This window comes from Gobio gobio (assembly GCF_949357685.1).
Source record: "Gobio gobio genome assembly, chromosome: 5".
In the NCBI taxonomy this organism is placed as follows: Eukaryota; Metazoa; Chordata; class Actinopteri; order Cypriniformes; family Gobionidae; genus Gobio; species Gobio gobio.
This window is the reverse complement of record NC_137101.1, coordinates 19,149,234-19,170,429: the sequence shown is the minus strand read 5'-3', so window position 1 is coordinate 19,170,429 and position 21,196 is coordinate 19,149,234. Positions and strand designations below refer to the sequence as shown.

General features: G+C 41.6%; 1 protein-coding gene across 5 annotated transcripts in view; it reads left to right on the top strand.

Moving 5' to 3' along the window:
* anks1b (ankyrin repeat and sterile alpha motif domain containing 1B) overlaps nucleotides 1–21,196 on the top strand; it is a 239,810-nt gene that overhangs the window by 47,191 nt on the left and 171,423 nt on the right. For all 5 annotated transcript variants that reach the window (XM_079818229.1, XM_079818230.1, XM_079818227.1 and 2 more), the window contains exons 2-3: nucleotides 10,967–11,047; nucleotides 11,740–11,896. In XM_079818229.1, coding sequence (XP_079674355.1) covers nucleotides 10,967–11,047; nucleotides 11,740–11,896 — 238 coding nt within the window. The remainder of the gene's footprint in view (nucleotides 1–10,966; nucleotides 11,048–11,739; nucleotides 11,897–21,196) is intronic.

The window sequence follows — 21,196 nt, the reverse complement described above, 5'->3', positions numbered from 1 at the left end:
GACCCTAGAGTTTAGTCATGTGGCAAGCACTGATGATGACCACCTCAGTCCAGTGCATCAGCAAATTGTGTTTCTAAATGCTTAGGTTGGTGATTCTGCATGATGCTCTATGTGTGCTTGGTTTAATGTTACTTTTTACCATTTATATAAAGAACCCACAGTCATTTGCAGAAACACAAAAGCACTGTTCCAAAATTTAGTGAGCTGCCTATTTAGGCAGACTTTAAAGGCGTCATTGGCATGCTCCCAATGAGAAAGCTGTTCCAAAAGGTGGACAGCATAATTATGCTGCCAAGATCCAATGCAGAATCAAATCCATCCTTTGTGTAGCAATTCCAGAATGCATTGGAATCAGTTCAGTTAAAAATACACTACCGCTAAAAAGTTTGGGGTCGATATGAAGTCTCTTATGCTCACAAAGGATGCATTTATTTGATCAAAATTCAGTAAAACAGTAATATTGTGAAATATTATTACAATTTAAAAGAACTGTTTTCTATTTTAATGTATGTTGAGTATGTCTTCAGTATCACATGATCCTCCACAAATCATTCTTGCTAATTTGGTGGTAAAGAAACATTTCTACTTTTTCTTATCATCATTATTATTATATCGAAAACATTATCAGTAACAGTCTCACATTGTTAGCTTAGCAACATTAGCAACTCTATTACAATAATTTTGGTATAAAAATAGATAGTATAAACATTTTCAGTATAAAAAATTGTGATTAAAATGGTTAAATCTAATGAACAATCGCCTGTTTAACCCTAAATACAATATTTGTTTATGTATTTTTTTACTTAAAAGTATCACACTGTTAGCTTAGCGACATTAGCAACTCTATTACAATAATTTTAGCTTTAAATATAAAAAATAGTGATTAAAATGGTTAAATCCAATTGGGCTGGACCAGAATATTCGTTCGTTGGGTTGGTATTCGATTTTCAATTTTGGGATTCAAATATATATGTATATTTTTTTGCACACCTGCCATCCCCCTCGAAACGGTTCTCATTCACGCTTGAATATGTTTACACTATAAAATCTGGCGAAATACAATCCTCTTTTTTTTTTTACAATTATCTTATAGCCTAGCCGTTTTATTAGGAAGGACAGTTGAATAGAAACCCAACCTCGTTCTACTTAATAAACCTATTTGCTTCTTCTTAGTCTAAGTGTTCGCTGAAACTGAGTATTCTCATGTGCATGCCTGAGCTTGCATTTTGGGTTAAGCTGCGTTCGTTTGAGATTGTGTAAAAAAGAATAATAGAATCAAAATGTATTAGCCTTTTTACCCGTTAGGGATGTGACGGTGAGAAAATATTCCCTCACCGTCACATTACAGTGCATGCGCACTGTGGGGCCGTGAATGAATGACAGTGCGACCCTGACCATTTTACTTTTGGTTTAGAATTAGCGCCAATTCAGGGGCGGGTTGCTTGAATGGTGGGTTCATTAGCCTATTTTTATTAAATGAAAAACACAACAACAAAATAGTACAATGACAAACTCACTTAAATAGGCACTTTTACATTCCGCGTTGAGACCAAACCTTCCGCCGTCATTTTGTCATTCTGTTCCTCACTCGTGATGAATGAAATCTGACTCCTGCTGGTCTGTGCTGCGATTTCGGCAAGCACGTTCAGTTTTTATTTGTAGTGTCTGTTCTCTAACTGAACTAAATTATTTTATTACTATAAAAAATCAAAAATGACGGTTCGGGGCAGTGCCGCGGTGGGCAAGTGATGTAACCGGTGTTATGCCTGTCGCAGTAAGCCTATTACCGGTTATTATTATCAATCTAAATTAATCTACTGTGAAATATAGGAGCTTGTTACTGGGACGTAACAGACAGGTGTGTTTTGTATCCCTAGTGCAGTGTCTGTTCTATGAGCAAATAAGTCCTGCCTTTTTTAAAGAGAAGAATATGTTCAGCCTCCGAAGCTTAGAATATTTGGTGTTAATTATTACCGAAGCTTCAAAGTTCAAAAAATGACCAGCCCTACAATCCAATCCATTTCAATAATTTTAGCCTACCAAAAATAGTTAAATCCAATGAAAAATTGACTATTTAACCCAAAATACAATATTTGTTTATGTATTTTTGTACTCACAAGAATCACACTGTTAGCTTAGCAACATTAGCAACTCTATTGCAATAATTTTAGCCTACCAAAAATAGTGATTAAAATAGTTAAATCCAAAGAAAAATTGACTGTTTAACCCAAAATACAATATTTGTTTATGTATTTTTGTATTTACAAGGATCACACTGTTAGCTTAGCAACATTAGCAACTCTATTGCAAAAATTTCAGCCTACCAAAAATAGTGATTAAATAAAATAGTTCAATCCAAGGAAAATTTGACACACTGTTAGCTTAGCAACATTAGCATCTCTCTAGTGCAAACATTTTAGCATTCAATGCCAAAAAATATCGATTAAAATAGTTAATAGTAAAATAGCTAATAAAAAGTTGCTTATTTAACTAAATATATTTGTGTTTGTGTTTATTAGAGTATCACACTGTTAGCTTAGCAACATTAGCAACATAAGCAACAGTTATTTGAGATTTTGCCATGCAGCATGCTCAGTTAGTACAGAGGTAGGCCTACTATAAAAACATACAGTAGTCCAAACTGAAGCCCATTTGTGACTGGCTGGTCAGGGAGGCAGCATGCATTGTGGGATAGCAGTGGTCAAACACTGGCGAGAACTCTGGTAAGAAGTAACCACAGAATATATACGGTTCTCCACACTCTACTGGCCTTTAGCACAAATGTCATAAGCACACTATGTTCTTACTACTCTGTTCTTGCTTGTGTATCATTTAGTCATTGTTTGTCCTTCAAGTAGAGATTAAGACTGTGGTAGGCCTGAGGGATTCATACTGCTCCCTTGTGTTGGGCTTTCCGATTAAGCTTTGCTTACGTGGAGAGCAGCTTGTTAAAATCTAAATTCGGCTTCTGCTCAGATCGTTTGGCAGCACTGCATATACAAAAGCTGTTCAACACATTCACACACAGACCTAGAAACTTTCCTCGTGGGCTGATGTATTAGCTGAGTGTGCGTGCGCTCGTGTCAGGTTTCCCGCATTGATGATGTATGCAACAACAAATTGCCCCATCATTAATCAAAGCGATTTTCTGTAATTAGATTGTACTGAGAAATGGCTGTTATGAAACAGACTGCAGGTAGACATGAAAGATCTGACTAGGTGTAATTAACACCAACTTGAGCCATGCCAGACGTTGTTGAGCATGTTCATATGTCTGTGATCTCTCATAAGGAGGCCACACACGCCCAATAACACTCAGCGGGCTCATGGGAGAATCAATGACATCAGTGCATTTCCTGTGCCCTCGGGGTACGGTGCGGTTATTGATTGCTCGTGTCTGGTTTTAATTATCCTCCTGTGGAAATGAAAGGAAAGGGGCATCAGCAGACCCTGCCAATCAATCTGACGCACAATCTGATTGAGCCTCTTCAAACAATATGGGCCAATCGACCAATCAGGATGCAGGAAGCCTCATGTTTTGCTTCGTTTTGCTTTGAGAAGTCACTATCAAACCATGGTTTCTGTTGGTTAACGTGGCCAACTTAAAGAGTACCTATTATGGCATTTAAAATGTTCCAAATATTGTTTTAGAAGTCCCCAACAACAGTTTTTCATGCATGCAATGACAAAAAAGACTTTAGTTTTCTTATAATATGCATTTATACCTGTTTTGACAGCGATTCTCAAATGATTCCTTTAGTGATTCACTTTTCAAAACCCCGCCTTTACATGACGCTAATCTGCGGTGATTGGTCCGATGACCCAGTCAGTTGTGATTGGTATAGTCTGTGCAGATATTTTCGGAAACGGAACGCCCATCAAAGTCTTATAGTGACAGTAATTTGTTAACCTCTTAACCGTATTGAGGACGCATACACCCTCAAGCTTTATTTGTTTAAATTAGCTCAAATTACTGTCAGATTTAAGTAATTACCATGACAATCTATACATCATTTAAAAGATCTAAGAGTGAAGCTTCCATTTTTTACCTCTGTTATATTCTCAAAGTCTTATAGTGACAGTAATTTGTTAATATGTGTCAGGAGTTATGAATATGAAAACCGCGTCAGTACCGTTTGATTGTAATATGAGCCTCAGCTGATCTCATTCATAAAAAAAACTCCTATTCTCCTCACGAAGACTCGCGACAAATCAACATCCCTCAGGGCTTTTAGTTCAAAAGTGTGCAGATGAGGAGAAATATTGATAGATTCTCATATGTCTGTGTCAAATTTCTAAACAGAGGAGTATTTTTTATTCAATACTTCCTCAAAATGCGCAGATGTAGCCTATTCATGAGCGATTGAGACTCTTATATGTTGTTTTCAATTCATACTGGCAGCCGGAGGGCGCTCTGTGCACATGTAGACCTACACACTTTCAAATGACAGTCTTTTAATTCTTTAGATCATGGAAATTAGGGGTAAAAAATATATTCACCTAAATAAAATAAAAAAAATTGAATAAATAGTAAATAAACATTTTCCCTTGTGAAACGGCTTTAACACTCATCATTCTGCGTTGACATTTATATGTGCACCGGAACAGGAAATTGCGGCTTTGAAACCGAGTCCATTTGGACTTATTCTTCCAAACTGTCAGTAGTTGTCAGGAAAACACTATAACGCCTCAAATGGCGCCTTTTTTCACCTGTTGATAACTGCTCTGTGTATGAAGGAACTGCCCAAGAACCACTTTCGCCTCCGTCAGGGAAAACATGCAAGATGACAGCACAATCGAGTAAAATGTTGGTGACATTCATTATCATGTAAACATAATGGGCGATATATTGCATCACAAAAAATTATTGAGGTCATGTACATATATTGTGCGAAATATTGATTATTGCGACAGGCCTATACATTGCTGTTCAAAAATTTGAGGACAGTAGATACTTTTATTCAGCAAGGATGCATTCAATCAATCTAGAGTGACAGTAAAGACATTTATAATATTACTTTTTGAAATAAATGCAGTTTTTATTCATCAAAGAATCAACATGCTACTCAACATTGATAATAATAAGACACTGAATTTTTTACCAAATCAGCATAGAACGATTTCTGAAGAATAATGTGACACTGATGTTAACTGAGTTAATGATGCTGAAAATTCAGCTTTGCCATCACAGAAATAAATTATATGTGACCCATGCTGGCAAAATGAGTCGGAATGCGCACGGGATAATTTCAAGCTACAGGCAAAACAAGTGAAAAATTTCGATTTTGAGGTTTTTACAAAAAGAGTTAATTAAGCCCTCATCTATAGAGATCCCAATGCTCCGAATAGCAATTAAACTTCTAAAAGTATCATTATTTGTACGTTTTCAGAGAGGAGTACCTTTCCTTTGTCCATGAAAACAATCTTACTCGCACTGACTGACAGATCCGAAGATGCACACTCAGACAGCGCACAATCCCGATATACACATATACACAGAATTATCTGTCTTGGCGAGTATTCATGCAAACATTATCTGTTATATATGTGTTATGCAAACTTTTGAATAACTTTTGGGGAAAAACATCTAATATGTACTAACATTATTCTAGATCAGTGCAGTACAGTAGGTCTTATAGAGACTGTCTTTTTTATTAAGCTAATGTTAAAGGGTGAGTTCACCCAAAAATGAAAATTCTGTCATTAATTACTCACCCTCATGTCGTTCGACACTCGTAAGACCTTTGTTCATCTTCGTAACACAAATGAAGATATTTTTGTTGAAAGCTGATGGCTGAGAAAGGCTTCAGATAGGCCTCCATTGGCATTCAGTACATTTACACTCCCAAGACCCATAAAAGGCACTTAAAACGTCGTTACAAAGTCCATCTCACCACAGTGACTCTACAATAATTTTACGATGCGACGACAATAGTTTTTGTGCGCAAAAAAAATCAAAATAACAACTTTTTTCAACCTCTTCTTGTCTTCCGTGTGTGCCTCCACGACGCATGCGCGAGAATATGACGTGGCGCCGGGGTTCGGGAAACCATGAAATGCACACTTAAGCCCCATTTTGAGCACTACGCCGAGACCTAAAGCACGATCAATGTAGAATTCAACAGCTTGGATACGCGCGTCTTCCTCTGCTTGTAAACAAATCACTTCTGGGTCATGTGTCCGAACGCCGGATCTGCGTAATATTCTCGCGCATGCGTCGTGGAGGCACACATGGAAGACAAGAACAAGTTGGATAAAGGTGTTATTTAAAAAAAAAATTTGCGCACAAAAACTATTGTCGTCGCATCATAAAATTATTGTAGAGTCACTGTGGTGAGATGGACTTTGTAACAACGTTTTAAGTGCCTTTTATGGGTCTTGGGAGTGTAAATGTACTGAATGACAATGGAGGCCTATCTGAAGCCTTTGTCAGCCATCAGCTTTCAACAAAAATATCTTAATTTGTGTTCCGAAGATGAACGGAGGTCTTACGGGTGTCGAACGACATGAGGGTGAGTAATTAATGACAGAATTTTCATTTTTGGGTGAACTAACCCTTTAAACAATTGTGGTATCATGGAAAACAAGTTGAATATTTACTTTTTACTATAGATATTTGGTGTTGACTTGGTGTATGTCAAAAACTTGGTGTTATTACCAGGGATTTTAAGGTATGGTGGTTGCTTGGTGATTTTGTTTTGGAACCTTCAAAATTGACTTCAAACAGGTGTAGCACAGTCATTTTTCGTCCGATTCAAACAAATCATGCATCATTTTGAAGGTGTTAATAGAAAATAACAATATAAAATGTGATCATTGCGACTCATTTTGCCAGCATGGGTCACATATTTTAAAATGTATTAAAATATAAAGCAGTTATTTTAAATTGTAATAATATTTCATATTACTGTTTTTACAATATTTTTGATCACATAAATGCATCCTTGGTGAGTGTAAGAGAGACAAAAATAAAAAAAAGTATTTTTGTGCAAAATGATGCATAGTTGTTTGGCGTGGTTTGTCTGTGTGAGATATTTTAAGTTTGTTTTTGTGACTGTGTGTCTAGAGAGCAGTTGTCAGTTCTCAGTCTGAGCTTATTTAAGCGTCTCTCTCTCTCTCTCTCTTTTCGACTTCTCAACATCTATTCATATCCTCCTCTTCAATAACCCTCCCTTATGCACTTCCAACTACTCAAGATTCCAGAGTGTATAGCTATGCCAATTAGTTGTGTGCTGCTGTGTGTTTGTGGTTGGGTGATACTGATATACTGTATGCAGTGCAGCACCCCGGTGCTCTCCACACACAGGATGAGTCATACACTCACAGCAAAGGCAGGGCTTTCCCTCACTCTGAGTGCAAGAGAGAGAAAAACATGATCAGATTCCCGTTTGTCACAGTCTTATACTTTTATCGCAGTCTTTCTGTCTCACCAAAATCATCAACATGAGACATTCATACAGCCACATTCACACTGCCGCAGACTGTGACCTCTGCTGAATGCAGAGGGAGTAAACATTTGACGTAGTTGATTCTCACTATTTGGAGGAAATACCCTGCATAGTTGCCTAATCCGTTGAGAAACGGCCTTGTTTTGCAGATCCACCTAATGCTTTTAACTAACTCAATTTGTACCTTGTCTGTAGTTCCTTTGATGTGTACTGACGCACAAAGGTCCTTCAAAGACACATCAGCTGCAAACAAATACTGAAATGCATGATATCTGTGCGTAATTGAGCAGCTCATTTGGTATGTGTGGAGTAAAAGCAGCAATTTGGAATGAAACAGAATTTTTGAAGGGTTTTTTCCTCTGATCGTTTGATTGATAGACTCTCAGGTTGATGTTTGATGGTGTCTGTAGTATTTGCTTTGTATGACTGAAGTTTAAGAAATGTTCTGGGTTCAATGTAAGTTCAGCTCTAAAGGTGGCTTCTGTCAATTAGCACAGAAAATATTTTGTATAGTTTAAAAGCAAAAAGTCATACAGCTGTCCTGACAAAACATTCTTGAAAACAAAACCTCTACCATTCAAAAGTTTGGAAAATAAATGAATACTTTTATTTTATCAATGCAAAGATGCATAAGGTTGATTAAAAGTGACTGTAAAGACATTTATATTACAAAATATTTATATTTCAAATAAAGGCTGTCCATTTGAATTCAGCAAATAATCCTGGGAAAATATTATCATTGTTTCCACACAAATGTTAAGCAACACAACAGTTTTCAATATTGATAATACTAAGAAATGCTTCTTTAGCAGCAGCATATTAAATTATTTCTGAACGATCAATTGGCACTTTTTAAATTTATTTTGTTATTTAAAAATATATTAAAATAGACATTTTTAATTGAAATATTTCACAATAATACTGTATTTTTAACTTGATGAGCATAAGACACTTCTTTCAAAAACATAAAAAAACCGTTTGAATGGTAATATAGTTCAATATCTTCTATTAAAATTTCATAGAAAAATATTTTTTTTTAAATTTATGAATTAATAAATGTATATGATATTTGTATCCTGAATTGTCAATTAATATATAGAATTTATTGAGGTGGTGAGCAGGATGATTTTCTATGTTGTGTTGTGTTGTACTGAACCCAAAATACTCCTTTAAAGGGTCCCGATCATCCTGGTTCCCTCTCCATAGTCTCACACACTCTCAGTTGTTGTCCTCTGAATTAGCTTAAGAAGTTTTTCTCATGCTCCTTTGTCTGATGTTGTTTCTGCAGACTATTGGAATGTCTATTTATGGCAGCATGGGACACTGTGTGTGTGTGTGTGTGTGTGTGTGTGTGTGTTTCCTGTTGTCCTGCGATTGGTCAGTCATGTTGTGAATCATATTGTGGGTTGTGGCCTTTATCGTCCTCATGTCTGTCTGGGGTGAGTCTACTTATCAGTCTAGACATCAGTACTATTGCCTCCTCATGTTCAAGTTTGAAGCTTTGGACTTCAGCTGTTCTCAGGTGTTAACGTGTGTGTCCTGTGTGTGTGTGGTACAGGTATTCCCCACAAGGATGACAGACATCTTTGACCTTGTGGGGACAGTCTTTGGTCCCCATGAGGAAAACATCTCGGTTACGTATGTAACCCTCGTTCCCTGAGGAGGGAACTGAGACGTAACGTCAGTGACTGACAAGTGGGGGTTTCGCTTAGAAGCCTATCAACTTTGAGAAGTAAATAAGAGTCCAATGGCGATGAAATGCCATGGGCATGCGGAATTTGCATAGCATAACTCTGCCCCACCTCGTGGGTATATAAGGAAGTACGCTGGCAATATAGCTTTATGTTACCTGCTGAGGAGCCGAGACTGAACTCCTGGCCGTTCCAGCGGTACAGTGGAAGTGGCAGAGGGACGTTACGTCTCCGTTCCCTCCTCAGGGAACGAGGGTTACATACGTAACGAGACGTTCCCTTTCGTTCAGTCACTCCGAGTAATGTCAGTGACTGACGAATGGGGGTCCCAATTTAATCAAGCGACTCGGCTGTCATCCAGTGCCCTGCGTAAGTGTGAGTTCCCTGTCGTAAGACTAGTACGGACGAAGGACTCCAACTTCACACAGGAATACCAAGGTACACTGGGAAGCATATTCCACGTGGAAATACGCAACAAGTGCCTGCCCGAAGGGGGGACTTATGGATACACATATGACCCCCGAGGGGGCTGCATATGGAAGAACTGAGCCACAGATGTACCCACGATGAGTTGTCCGTGTTAAGAGCGCCACCTTGCCTGGCGTTAGGCAGGCTGCGGCGCTGGAGCAGACAGAGACGCCTTCCTGCGACCACCTCCACGGCACGACGCACATTTGCGTATTCTGTATTTTTATTAAAGGTTTAGTTTACCCAAAAAAGAAAATTCTGTCATTACTCACCCTGATGTCGTCCCATAAGACCTTTGTTCATCTTCAGAACACATATTAAGATATTCTAATGAAATCTGAGAGCTTTCTGACCCCTTCATAGACAGCTATTTAATTACCACTTTCAAGGTCCAGCAAGGTAGTAAAGACATCCTTAAAATAGACCATGTGACTCCCATGGTTCAACCTTAATTTTATAAAACGACAAGAATCCTTTTGGTACACAAAAAACAAAACAAAAATAACGACTTTATTCAACAATTTCAGTCTCCTTGCCATAGAGAACACAGTGCAGCGCTTTTGAAGCGCTACGTCAGAACGCCGGCTTACCATTGGCCGGCGCTGTTCACGTGAGCACCACCACACATGCGTGTGATGCTGACACAGGAGCTAGCCAATGGTGAGCCAGCGTTCTGCCGTATAACTCGGATGTGCTGCACTGTTTAAACTACGACTAGCACAGACTAGAAAAGATTGTTAAATAAAGTCGTTATTTTGTTTGTTTGTTGCGCAAAAAAAGTATTCTCGTCGCTTCATAAAATTTTACAGGTTTGGAATGAGACAAGGGTGAGTAATTAATGACATAATGTTCATTTTTGGGTGAACTAACTCTTTAATATTTGATAGACCTAGTTTAAAAAAACAACAACTAAAAACTAAATATGCATCGTTTTGTGGAAGCTTCCCTTCCTTTGTGATGTTCATACAGTAGTTTGCGTTAATATTAATAGATGTTTTTATTTTGCCTTTTTATTTAGAAAGAGTTCCTCTTCATACTAGGAGTCCTTGGCAACAAAAAGTGTGAAAACCTTTTTTCTGTGGTATTTCCCCATTTAGATATTGAGGTAAACGTGCGTGTGTCTTTAAGCAGCATTTAAGGTCTTCTGGAGATCGTGAGAAACGAGAGAGTCTCATAGCAATCTTGGCATGAGTGTAGTTTACTCAATCTCTGCTGTATCAGCTCTCAGATCAGCTCTTTAAAGAAATAACTCCTGAAATAAGCTGTATATGGTTTTGTTGTCTGTGTTTATTAGTTTTGTACTGATGTGTTTTTTGTGTTCACTGTTCTGTTCTGAGCAATATCTCTTCTCCTCTGCAGTATGTGGAGAGGCCTCAATGTAAACTGTGCAGACGGCTCAGGATACACACCTCTGCATCATGCGTCTCTAAACGGACACAGGTAACACACTCAAGTTCTCTAATTCATTTACAGGTTCTTGAAAAGTGGTGTAAAATCCTCAATCAAATGAATGAACGCTTATGCATAACAAGCTTCGCACACATTCACCTCAGAACATCAGACAATGACTCCCTCACAACATGGTGTTATGGATTTAAAAAGGGAAAGTGCTAGACGTCAGGATTACTTGAGATTCCAGAGGTGTAATCCAGCTCATATACATCACGTCAGATTAGGTCAGGGTTTATGAAATAGGGGCGAGGTCCGATTAGGGCAGGGTTTGTGAGTCTGGATACAGCTATATTAGGGTGGCTAGAGTTTTATTTGATTAGTGAGAGGTTTTTGGCATTGGGCTGTGTCAGATTAGGCTGTTTTTTTTAAAGCAGGGATAGAATTAGATTGGTTTAAGGTTTTTGGGTGGTTTAAACATTTGCCGTAAGAATCAGCCCAGAGTGGGAAAGGGATTTTGCATAACATGAATTATGTATTATTAAGATTAGAGCACAATTACCCCCTTCATATTGTGCCTGCGAAGTTAAATAGTACCACAGAAGATTTATGGGATTTTCGTAATTGTGCGTGCGATGTTAAATGGTACCACAGAAGATTTATGGGATTTTCATTATTTAAGAATGAAAATCACCCACACAATTGCAAAAACATGAAACCGTTCTTATTTGTCTTTCTCTCAGGGACGTGGTGTTGAAGTTGTTGCAGTTTGAAGCCTCTACTAATGTGGCAGACAGTAAGGGCTGTTTTCCTCTGCATCTGGCCGCATGGAGAGGTGACGTGGACATAGTTCAGATACTGATCCACCACGGGCCATCCCACAGCAGAGTTAACGAGCAGGTACTGTACACAACACCCTTACATCAAATCTTTGCTTGCTTACCGCTCCGTGTCAGTCACTATTGTACCTTTTTAGAGCTTCTTTACAACAGAATTGAATTGTTTACATCACTGAATCATTATTTTCCTGTTCATCACAGCTTTGAAATAGTCTGTGTTGTATAAAGCAAAGGGGTGTAACAATATATCGTGTCACAATATATCGCAATACAAAAATGCAACAATATGTATCATGGATTGTGACAATCTGTATTGTGTATAGTTCACCCAAAATGAAAATTACTGTGTGAGAAAAAATTCAAGTTTTCATAGTTTATTGTCGGTAACTACTATACACTACCAGTCAAAAGTTTGGAAACTGTACTATTTTGATAGAAGTCTCTTTTGCTCACGAACGCTGCATTTATGTTATTAAAAATACAAAAAAAGCTGTAATATTGTGAAATATTATTAAAATGTAAAATAACTGTTTTCTATTTGAATATATTTTAAAATGTAATTTATTTTTGTGATGCAAAGCTGAATTTTGAGCATAATTTCTCCAGTCTTCAGGGTCACATGATCCTTCAGAAATGATCCTTTTTTTAGGATTCTTTGATGAATAGAAAGTTCAAAAGAACAGTATTTATCTGAAATAGAAAGCTTTTGTAACATTGTACTACCGTTCAAAAGTTTTGGGTCTGTAATAATTATATATTTTTGGGGGGGACTTAAAGAAATTAATTCAGCAAGGATGCATTACATTTATCAAGTGACAGTATAGACATTTATAAGCTTTATATTTCAGATAAATGCTGTTTCTTTTGAACTTTCTATTCATTAAATAATCCTAAAAAAAACCTGTTTTCATCATTAATAATAATAAATGCTTCTTGAGCAGCAAATCGGCATATTAGAAAGATTTCTGAAGGATCATGTGACTCTAAAGACTGGAGTAATGATGCTGAAAATTCCGCTTTGAATCACAGAAATAAATTACATTTAAATTATATTCAAATAGGAAAAAAAGTTATTTTAAATTGTAAAAATATTTCACAATAATACTGTTTTTGCTGTATTTTGGATCAAATAAATGCAGTCCAGGGGCCTCATTTATAAAACTTTGCGTAGGATTTGCGTCAGAAGTGGCGTGCGGATGAAACATAGGACGTGCGTACGCACAGAAATATTCATATTTATAAAACCGTGCGCACGCACATCCTACGCTGTTTTCCCTTAATAAATCACAATCAATTCTAAATGTAGCGCAGCTTTTGCGGCTTCATGTCACGCCCATAGTTGCCCATAAATAGTCCGTGAAACGCCCACAAGTTAATATTCATAATTTGCGAAATCATGGCAAACACAGAGAGGAAATCAAAAAAACGTAACTTCACTCAATGTGAAGTAGAAGTTATCATTGGCGAGGTGGAAAAGAGGAGAAAAATTTTGTTTGGAGGGCACAGTGTGGGCATTACTAATGCCAAAAAGGCACTTGAGTGGCAAAAGGTTGCAGACGCCGTAAATGCTGTAGCCTCACAACCTCAGACCATGGCCGAAATAAAAAAGAAATGGTCGGACATCAAAGTCGAGGCAAAAAAGCGTCTAGCTCTCCATCGCCAGAGTCTGCCACGGGTGGGGGAGAGGGGACACCGGAGCGGACCCCTCTTGATGAGAGACTGCCGGCAATTATTGGGGAATCCCAATTAATCCCTATCCCTATTATCTACGTGGAAATGGGAAATAGTTCAGTGCAAATGTAATTTCTTGCAGTTTTCTGAATGGTTGAGAGACATACGTCATACGTTATTTTATCAAAAATAAAACAAACTAAAAGCATATGCATGAATACCATGATTCCGTAGCTGATGAATATATTTTTACTATGAAAACAACTTTATATCTCCCTAATTATCTATCTGTCTATCTAATTGCATCTATCTGCTCCGCCAGACGAGAATATCAGACGAGAATATCAGTTTTGTACATTATTTCGTTCTGTTTACCATATTATTTATGAGGATGAATTGCATAACATGCCAATATTATTGTAGAACATATTTCAATTTTCTTTTTGCAAATATGTGTTAATTTGCATTTCTGTTGTAATTTTCGTTTGTTTTACACTGCAGATCGATCAAACGGGTGTTCATTTAGGCTGTTAATTGTAAGACTTGCTTTGTGAAGTCTTCATGTTATTTATGAGAGGCAGTATAACCATTTCTTTTACACAACGTTCTACAGTTTCACGTGTTTCTTCCATCTGCCGACGGTTTCGCCATTTCTCATTTCACCCGTTTTTGTGCGTACGCCTGGGTCAGAGCTTGCGTGAAGGACCGCACATTTTCCCGTCAAGTTTGCTTTTTATAAATACCAATTATTGCGTAGAGAGCGGCGTACGCCTTCTTTTGTGCGTACGCAACGTTTATAAATGAGGCCCCTGGTGAGCAGAAGAGACTACTTTCAAAAACAATCAAAATAGTACAGTTTCAAAACTTTTGACTGGTAGTGTATAATGTTGAATATAATGTATAATAATGCAATGGGGGAATATTTGTGGGTCCTGATAATGCCAAATGCTGTATGTTACCAGTAAAAAGTGGACTACATTATTTTAAATATATATAGTCAGTGACAGAGTGCAAGCATATTCGTCTAAAGTAATTCTGTATTTTCAGAATCACAAATATTTTTATTCTGTGGTCACCATTGTCCTGTGCATTGGGTTACCACCACCAAGTCCAAGCTTATTAATTTCCACCCCCAATGTAATACCAAATTTAACATTTTAATCAACAGTACATATGTTATTTACCTTTTACCATATGTCTTGGAGTATCGTAATAATATCGTATAGTGATATGTATTGAATCGTGACCTGATGGTATTTTTACAACCTTAAAAGCACTATATAAATAAAGGTGACACATTTTATCATGTGGCAAATGAAAATGGTACATCTGAAATGTAATAGCACACCTTTCCTCAACAATCTGCCACAGTTTGAGGTACCATCCATGTCTTAAATGGTGGGTGATGAGCAGAACTTTAATGCTTAGGAGTTCAAATCTAAACAGCAGTAACTAGTAATGGATGCTAATGAGCACTTTACACTAGTCTAGTACAAATACAGAATGTACAACCTCTAAAAACACCTGCACACAGTCCCTATGTACTCGATCAGGCACACATACGGTACACACTCTTAACAGGATTTTGACAGTTTTCAGAGCTGTTCATCGCATCTCAGAGTGTTGATGGGCTGATGGAGGGTTTGTTGAGCAGAATCAGTGCAGCTCTGTGAAAAGCCTGTATTTACCTGCAGTTAAAATGCTGTCTCAGTGCAAGGAAGAGTGCAGCTTTCTCTCCTGCTGTCTGCCTCACTCTTAATGACCACACCAGCCTGAGAAACAATTACCTCCAATCTTCAGCCACTAAACCATCAGCTTGATGGATAGACCTTCACCGCCGGCATGAGTGCATATCGGAGAGACAAAAACAGTGAAGGGCAATCATTTACAATGTCAGTAGTCTTTTAATAATGATTAGGGCCTGTTTTTGAGTTTGCTCGTTTTTAATTCATGAAACGAAGTTTGATTTGAATTGGCTTGAAATGAAATCAAGTCAATTTTAGAAAGCTTTCTCAACTCAATTATTAGCGCCGCACAACTGGTGACTGGTGGCTGGTGGTTGATAACAAACAGCTGTGACCTTTCAGTCTGTTAAAAAATGTTACATCCTTCTCTCTAAATGAATATATGCAGCACCTTTGGAGCAATAAGCAATGCAAAAGTGGTGATACACACACAGCCGGTGGCACGGACATTATGGCATATATTACACTGCAGTGTGGGATGCTGAGCTCTTTATGACTTGGGCATTACTCATATCCGAATATTATACCCGTATATTTGGTGTCAGAGGGTATTCTATTATTTCAGCACTGCTATATGGAGGCTGTTTATTGCCTTATCTTTTAAAGTTAGGTGTTTTATAGTTTATGCTGACACAAACAAACACAAGGGCTGTAAACCATCCGGGGAATATCAAAAAGTTTTTTTGGAATCATCTGCTGTTCTAAGGGCCTATTTAAAGATTCTGCTGTCTGAACATTCATTTGAGCCTGTGTCTGTCATCCAGATTTGTAAATGCAATAAAAGTGGAGAGATTCCATTTATCATTTTTCTATCTGGAAGGACATAAAATCAATCCAAACACTCAACGCTTCTTTGCCATGTACATATTGAAGATCCGCGTCAAACCGACCTGCAGGTGATTTGTCACCCAGCGTTCTCCATCAAGAATATGACAGCCTGTGACAGGCCCATTTTATAGCATATGACTTTATATTAAGGAAAGTCGGTGCTAATTTACTTGAAGAGTACTTGTATCATTCAGCTAAGTGAGCAGGTTCTTGAAAGGATAGTTCACCTAAAATGAAAGTGCTGTCATTATTTACTCACTCTCATGTCTTTCCAAACCGGTATTACTTTCTCTCTTAGAACACAAAAGGCGAATTTATGTTAGTGCACTAGACCAAGTTTTATTGTAAAAATATATATAAAGAGGCTATTGGTGTGTCCATTTGTGGATTGATGCCTGATTTATCGACCAATTACAGAGAGGCAGAAAGTGCTTTAATTAAACGATTTTGTGTGTTTACTTGGCTATACTTTGGAAACAAATCTGTCCACAGAGGTGAGCTAACTCTGACGAAACCTTCCTTTGGGATATTTGGGAATTAAATCAGGGTATGGCTATTCTGTAGCAGTTAGATTAATTTGATATTAAAGCTAATATAATATAATATTTAAAAACGATACTCGGTTACTTAACGTAACCTCGGTTCTCTCTAGAAGAGGGAACGAGTATTGCGTAAGTTCCTTACGCTACGGGAAAGTATTCTTTCTTCGAGATTTCTGAAAAACCCCAAATTATCCTTAATTTTGTAACATTGTCAACGCAGTGCGGCAGCCTGGCAGACCATAGCAGGCTATTCCAGCGTGCCATTGGCTGCTCTGCTGGCAACTGCAGCAGCCTATCGGTGAGCCCGCGTGACGTGGCGACCAATGAGGGCGCTTCGCGCCCACCTGGCTTCATTTGCCTACAGGTGGGGCGTGGCCACGTGTATATAAGCAGGGCTCACGGGCTGCATATTCGGTTTTCGTAGTTCTGAAGCGTAAAAGCCCGCGGGGCGCACGGCAAGGAACGCAATACTCGTTCCCTCTTCTAGAGAGAACCGAGGTTACGTTAAGTAACCGAGTATCGTTCTCTTACGAGAGGTTCTCTCGTATTGCGTAAGTTCCTTACGCTACGGGAACATATTGTCAACGCCGTGCGCGCCTCGCATACAGCATATGTATCCCAGGGAACCGGGGACCATAACACTGCTCGGGCAGGGTGGCCGGTAAAGGAAACGGGCCACCACATATACGGACACTTCGTTTGAACTGACGGGTGGTTACAACGGGTGGTTACAACACCCTGCCTTATGAATGAGGGAACGGCACCTGCCGGTCGCCTTCAAATTCACCACACCTTGTCTCATGAATGAGGGAACGGCAAGGCCGGTCGCCTTCAAATTCACAATATCTTGTCATATGAGTGAGGTAACGGCACCGCCGGTCACCTTCAAACTCACAATAGCTCTTTTCGTAAATGAGGGAACGGTACCGCCGGTCTCCTTCAAATTTACATAAGCCTTGTACCGAACTTACTACCAGTATGTGAGCTATGTCTGCGCAGAATCACCGGGCAGAACCAACAGCCTTATTGAACTGATAACACTTTCGCCTGTAAGGCAGGAACTTCCAGATTGTAAAATCTCACGAACGTAGACGGGGAGGCCCAGCCTGCCGCCACGCAAATATCGTGGATGGAAATCCCTCTGGCCCAAGCCCACGAAGAGGCCATGCCTCTGGTGGAGTGTGCTCTGACACCTAGCGGGCACTGCAGGTGTTTGGAAGCGTATGCAGTTGCAATCGCGTCCACTATCCACCTGGACAGGGTCTGTTTCGAGGAGGCGAGACCTTTAGCGCGCCCTCCAAACGAAACAAATAGCTGCTCAGAACGCCTGAAGGCGGCGGAGCGTGTGACATAAACCCTCAATGCCCTGACAGGGCAGAGGATATTGCCACCGTCCCCCTCGTCGGATGCTGGCAGAGCCGAGAGGGAGATAATCTGCGCCCTGAAAGGAGTGCCGATCGCTTTGGGGACATAACCATGCCTCGGTCTGAGAATGACCTTAGAGTCATTAGGACCGAACTCCATACACGTCGGGCTCACTGAGAGCGCGTGTAGATCCCCCACGCGTTTCACTGAAGCCAGAGCTATCAGGAACGCGGTTTTTAGCGAAAGGAACCTTGGTTCCACAGTCTCGAGCGGTTCAAAGGGATGAGCCTTCATGGCCTCTAGGACCAAGGCCAGATCCCAAATAGGAACCGATGGGAGCCGCGGGGGATTCATCCGTCTAGCTCCTCTGAGGAAACGGATGATGAGCTCGTTCCTTCCTAGCGTGCTGCCTAGCGTCGTCTGGGCGAACGCTGCTATAGCCGCTACATACACTTTGAGCGTGGAAGGGGACCTGCCCAGTTCCAAGAGCTCCTGGAGGAAGGAGAGCACCCGCTGGACCCCACATTGCTGCGGTTCCAATCCCTTGGAAGCACACCACTCAGTGAACACCGACCACTTAGAACTATATAACCGCCTCGTCGAGGGGGCTCTAGAGTGTGAGATCGTGTTCATAACCCCTTCGGGCAGGTCAACGGGTATCCGTTGGTCACCCATACATGCAGAGACCATCGCTCTGGATGGGGATGCCAAACTGACCCTCCTGCTTGAGAGAGGAGGTCTGCTCTCAGCGGAACTGGCCAGGGGGGTGAGTGCGACAGCTTCACCAGCTCTGGGTACCAAATCTGGTTCTCCCAGCGCGGCGCTATAAGGAGCACCGGGCGGCGCGTTTCCCTGATTTTCGCTATAACCTGGGTCAATAGGGAAATCGGCGGGAAAGCATACAGCGGGAGGCTGGGCCAAAGTTGGGACAGCGCATCCTCGCTTTTGGACAAGAACGTCGAGCAGCGGGCGTTCTCTTTTGTTGCAAAGAGGTCGAGCTCCGCTCTGCCGAATAGGCGCCATACCAGCTGGACTGTCTGGGGGTGCAGGGACCATTCTCCTGGGAGAATGAGGCCCCTGGACAGCTTGTCCGGGCCCACGTTGAGGTGGCCCGGAACGTGCGCCGCTCTCAGCGAGCGCAGCGAGCTGTGTGCCCACACGAGCAGGCGTTCCGTCAGATTGCCCAGACACCTGGACCTGACACCGCCCTGCCGGTTCACGTAGGACACCACCGTGGTATTGTCCGACCGGACCAACACATGGTGTCCCCGTATAAACGGGAGAAACTGCTTGAGCGCGTTCTCTACCGCTATCATCTCCAAACAGTTTATGTGTAGGAGTTTTTCTCCGCTCGACCAGAGGCCCGAGGCCGGTCTGCCCTCGAAAACGGCGCCCCAACCCGAGGTGGAGGCGTCCGTCGAGATGACTTTGCGGTGTGAGATGGCTCCCATTGTCACTCCCCGCTGGTACCAGTCGGCTACTAACCAGGGCTCTAGGGCTGCAACACAGCCCTGAGTCACTCTGATCCTGAAACCTCCGGCAGCCCAGGCTCTGTGAGGCACTCGGGCGTTTAACCAGCGTTGCAGCGGGCGCATGCGCATTAAGCCCAGCTGGAGCACAGCTGCAGCTGAGGCCATACGTCCCAGCATCCTCTGAAAAAGCTTGAGAGGTGCGATTTTGCCCGGCCGGAAGTACGCAGCCATGCGCCGAACTTGGCGCGTGCGTTGTGTTGACAGGCGGGCAGACATAGCCACAGTGTCCAGATTCAAACCCAGAAATGAGGTTGATTGCGTGGGCACTAATGAGCTCTTGGTCCAGTTGACCGTGAGCCCCAGGCTGTCAAAATGGCTGAGCAGCATTGCCCTGTGGGCGAGGAGCTCGGCCTCTGACTGCGCCAGGATGAGCCAGTCGTCCAAGTAGTTCAATATTCGCATCCCCCGGTTTCTCAGGGGAGCGAGGGCCGCGTCCATGCACTTCGTAAATGTACGGGGTGCTAGTGACAGGCCGAACGGAAGGACGGTGTATTGATAAGCCTGGCCGTCGAAGGCGAATCGTAAGAATGGCCTGTGACGCGGCGTTATCTTGATTTGAAAATATGCGTCTTTCAAATCTAGGGAAATTAGCCAGTCTCTCGGGCGAATATGCGCGAGGATCTGCTTGGTCGTAAGCATCTTGAACGATCTCCTCAAAAGAGCTTTGTTCAGACGCCTCAGATCCAGAATCGGTCTGAGCGACCCGTCCCTTTTTGGCACGAGAAAATATCGGCTGTAAAAGCCTGACTCGCTCATAGAATGGGGAACCGGTTCTATAGCCCCTTTGCACAGCAGCGTGGCTATCTCCGCTCGAAGTAGATGTGCTACTTCTTCGCTCACTCTCGTCTCTATACGCGCACAGAAGCGCGGAGGGCGGCGAGCGAACTGCAGAGTGTAGCCGTGCTTCACTGTTCTCAGCACCCATTCTGATACACCTGGAATGGCTTCCCACGCTTTCGCGTGTGCCAAACGGGACAGAACGGCCTCTGGGCTCGAAACGCTGCGTTTCGCGGGTTTGACGGCCCGTATAAGAGGGGCGGGCGCGGTGCGCGCGCTCTCTGTGCTGTGGGCCAGCCGCTCGCTTTCGGTGGCTGGCCGCCTTACACACTGTGTCTCTACCGCTCTGAGCGGGGAATGTCTTGTGTGTGGCCCTACACTCATCGCTTCGGCCACCTTGGGCGGAAAACAAATGGTGTGTGGCGCGGCGCGTAGCGCCTGGGGCATAATGTTCGCGAAAATGTGTGAGCGCGTTTGAGCGGGCACAACTCTTACGCGTGGAACATGACCGGTTAAGAGTGGCTGTGTGACAGCGCGTGTGGTGGCTAGGCGTGGACGCAGACAAGCGGACACGTGACCTAACTCTAGCACTCGAGCGGCCGGAGGCCGCTTTATGTGAGTGGGGGACACGGGGTTTATTGTGCTTATGTGCAGGGGTGAACACAGAAAAGTGGGCACATTTACTACATTTGAAACACATACGGCGTGAGCCGTGCAACCAGAAATAATGCAACTTTTGTGATTTCTCTGGTTCGCCGTAAAAACGGCGGTGGTTGACAGGCGAGAGGGCGTTTTTGCCGGCTCGTTGGCTGCGTGAAATTCCTCTGCAGCAGCCACAGTGGTGGGGGCTGACAGGAAAAAGAGTTTTGACGGTGGTCCGGCCGCAGCGGGACTTAACCGT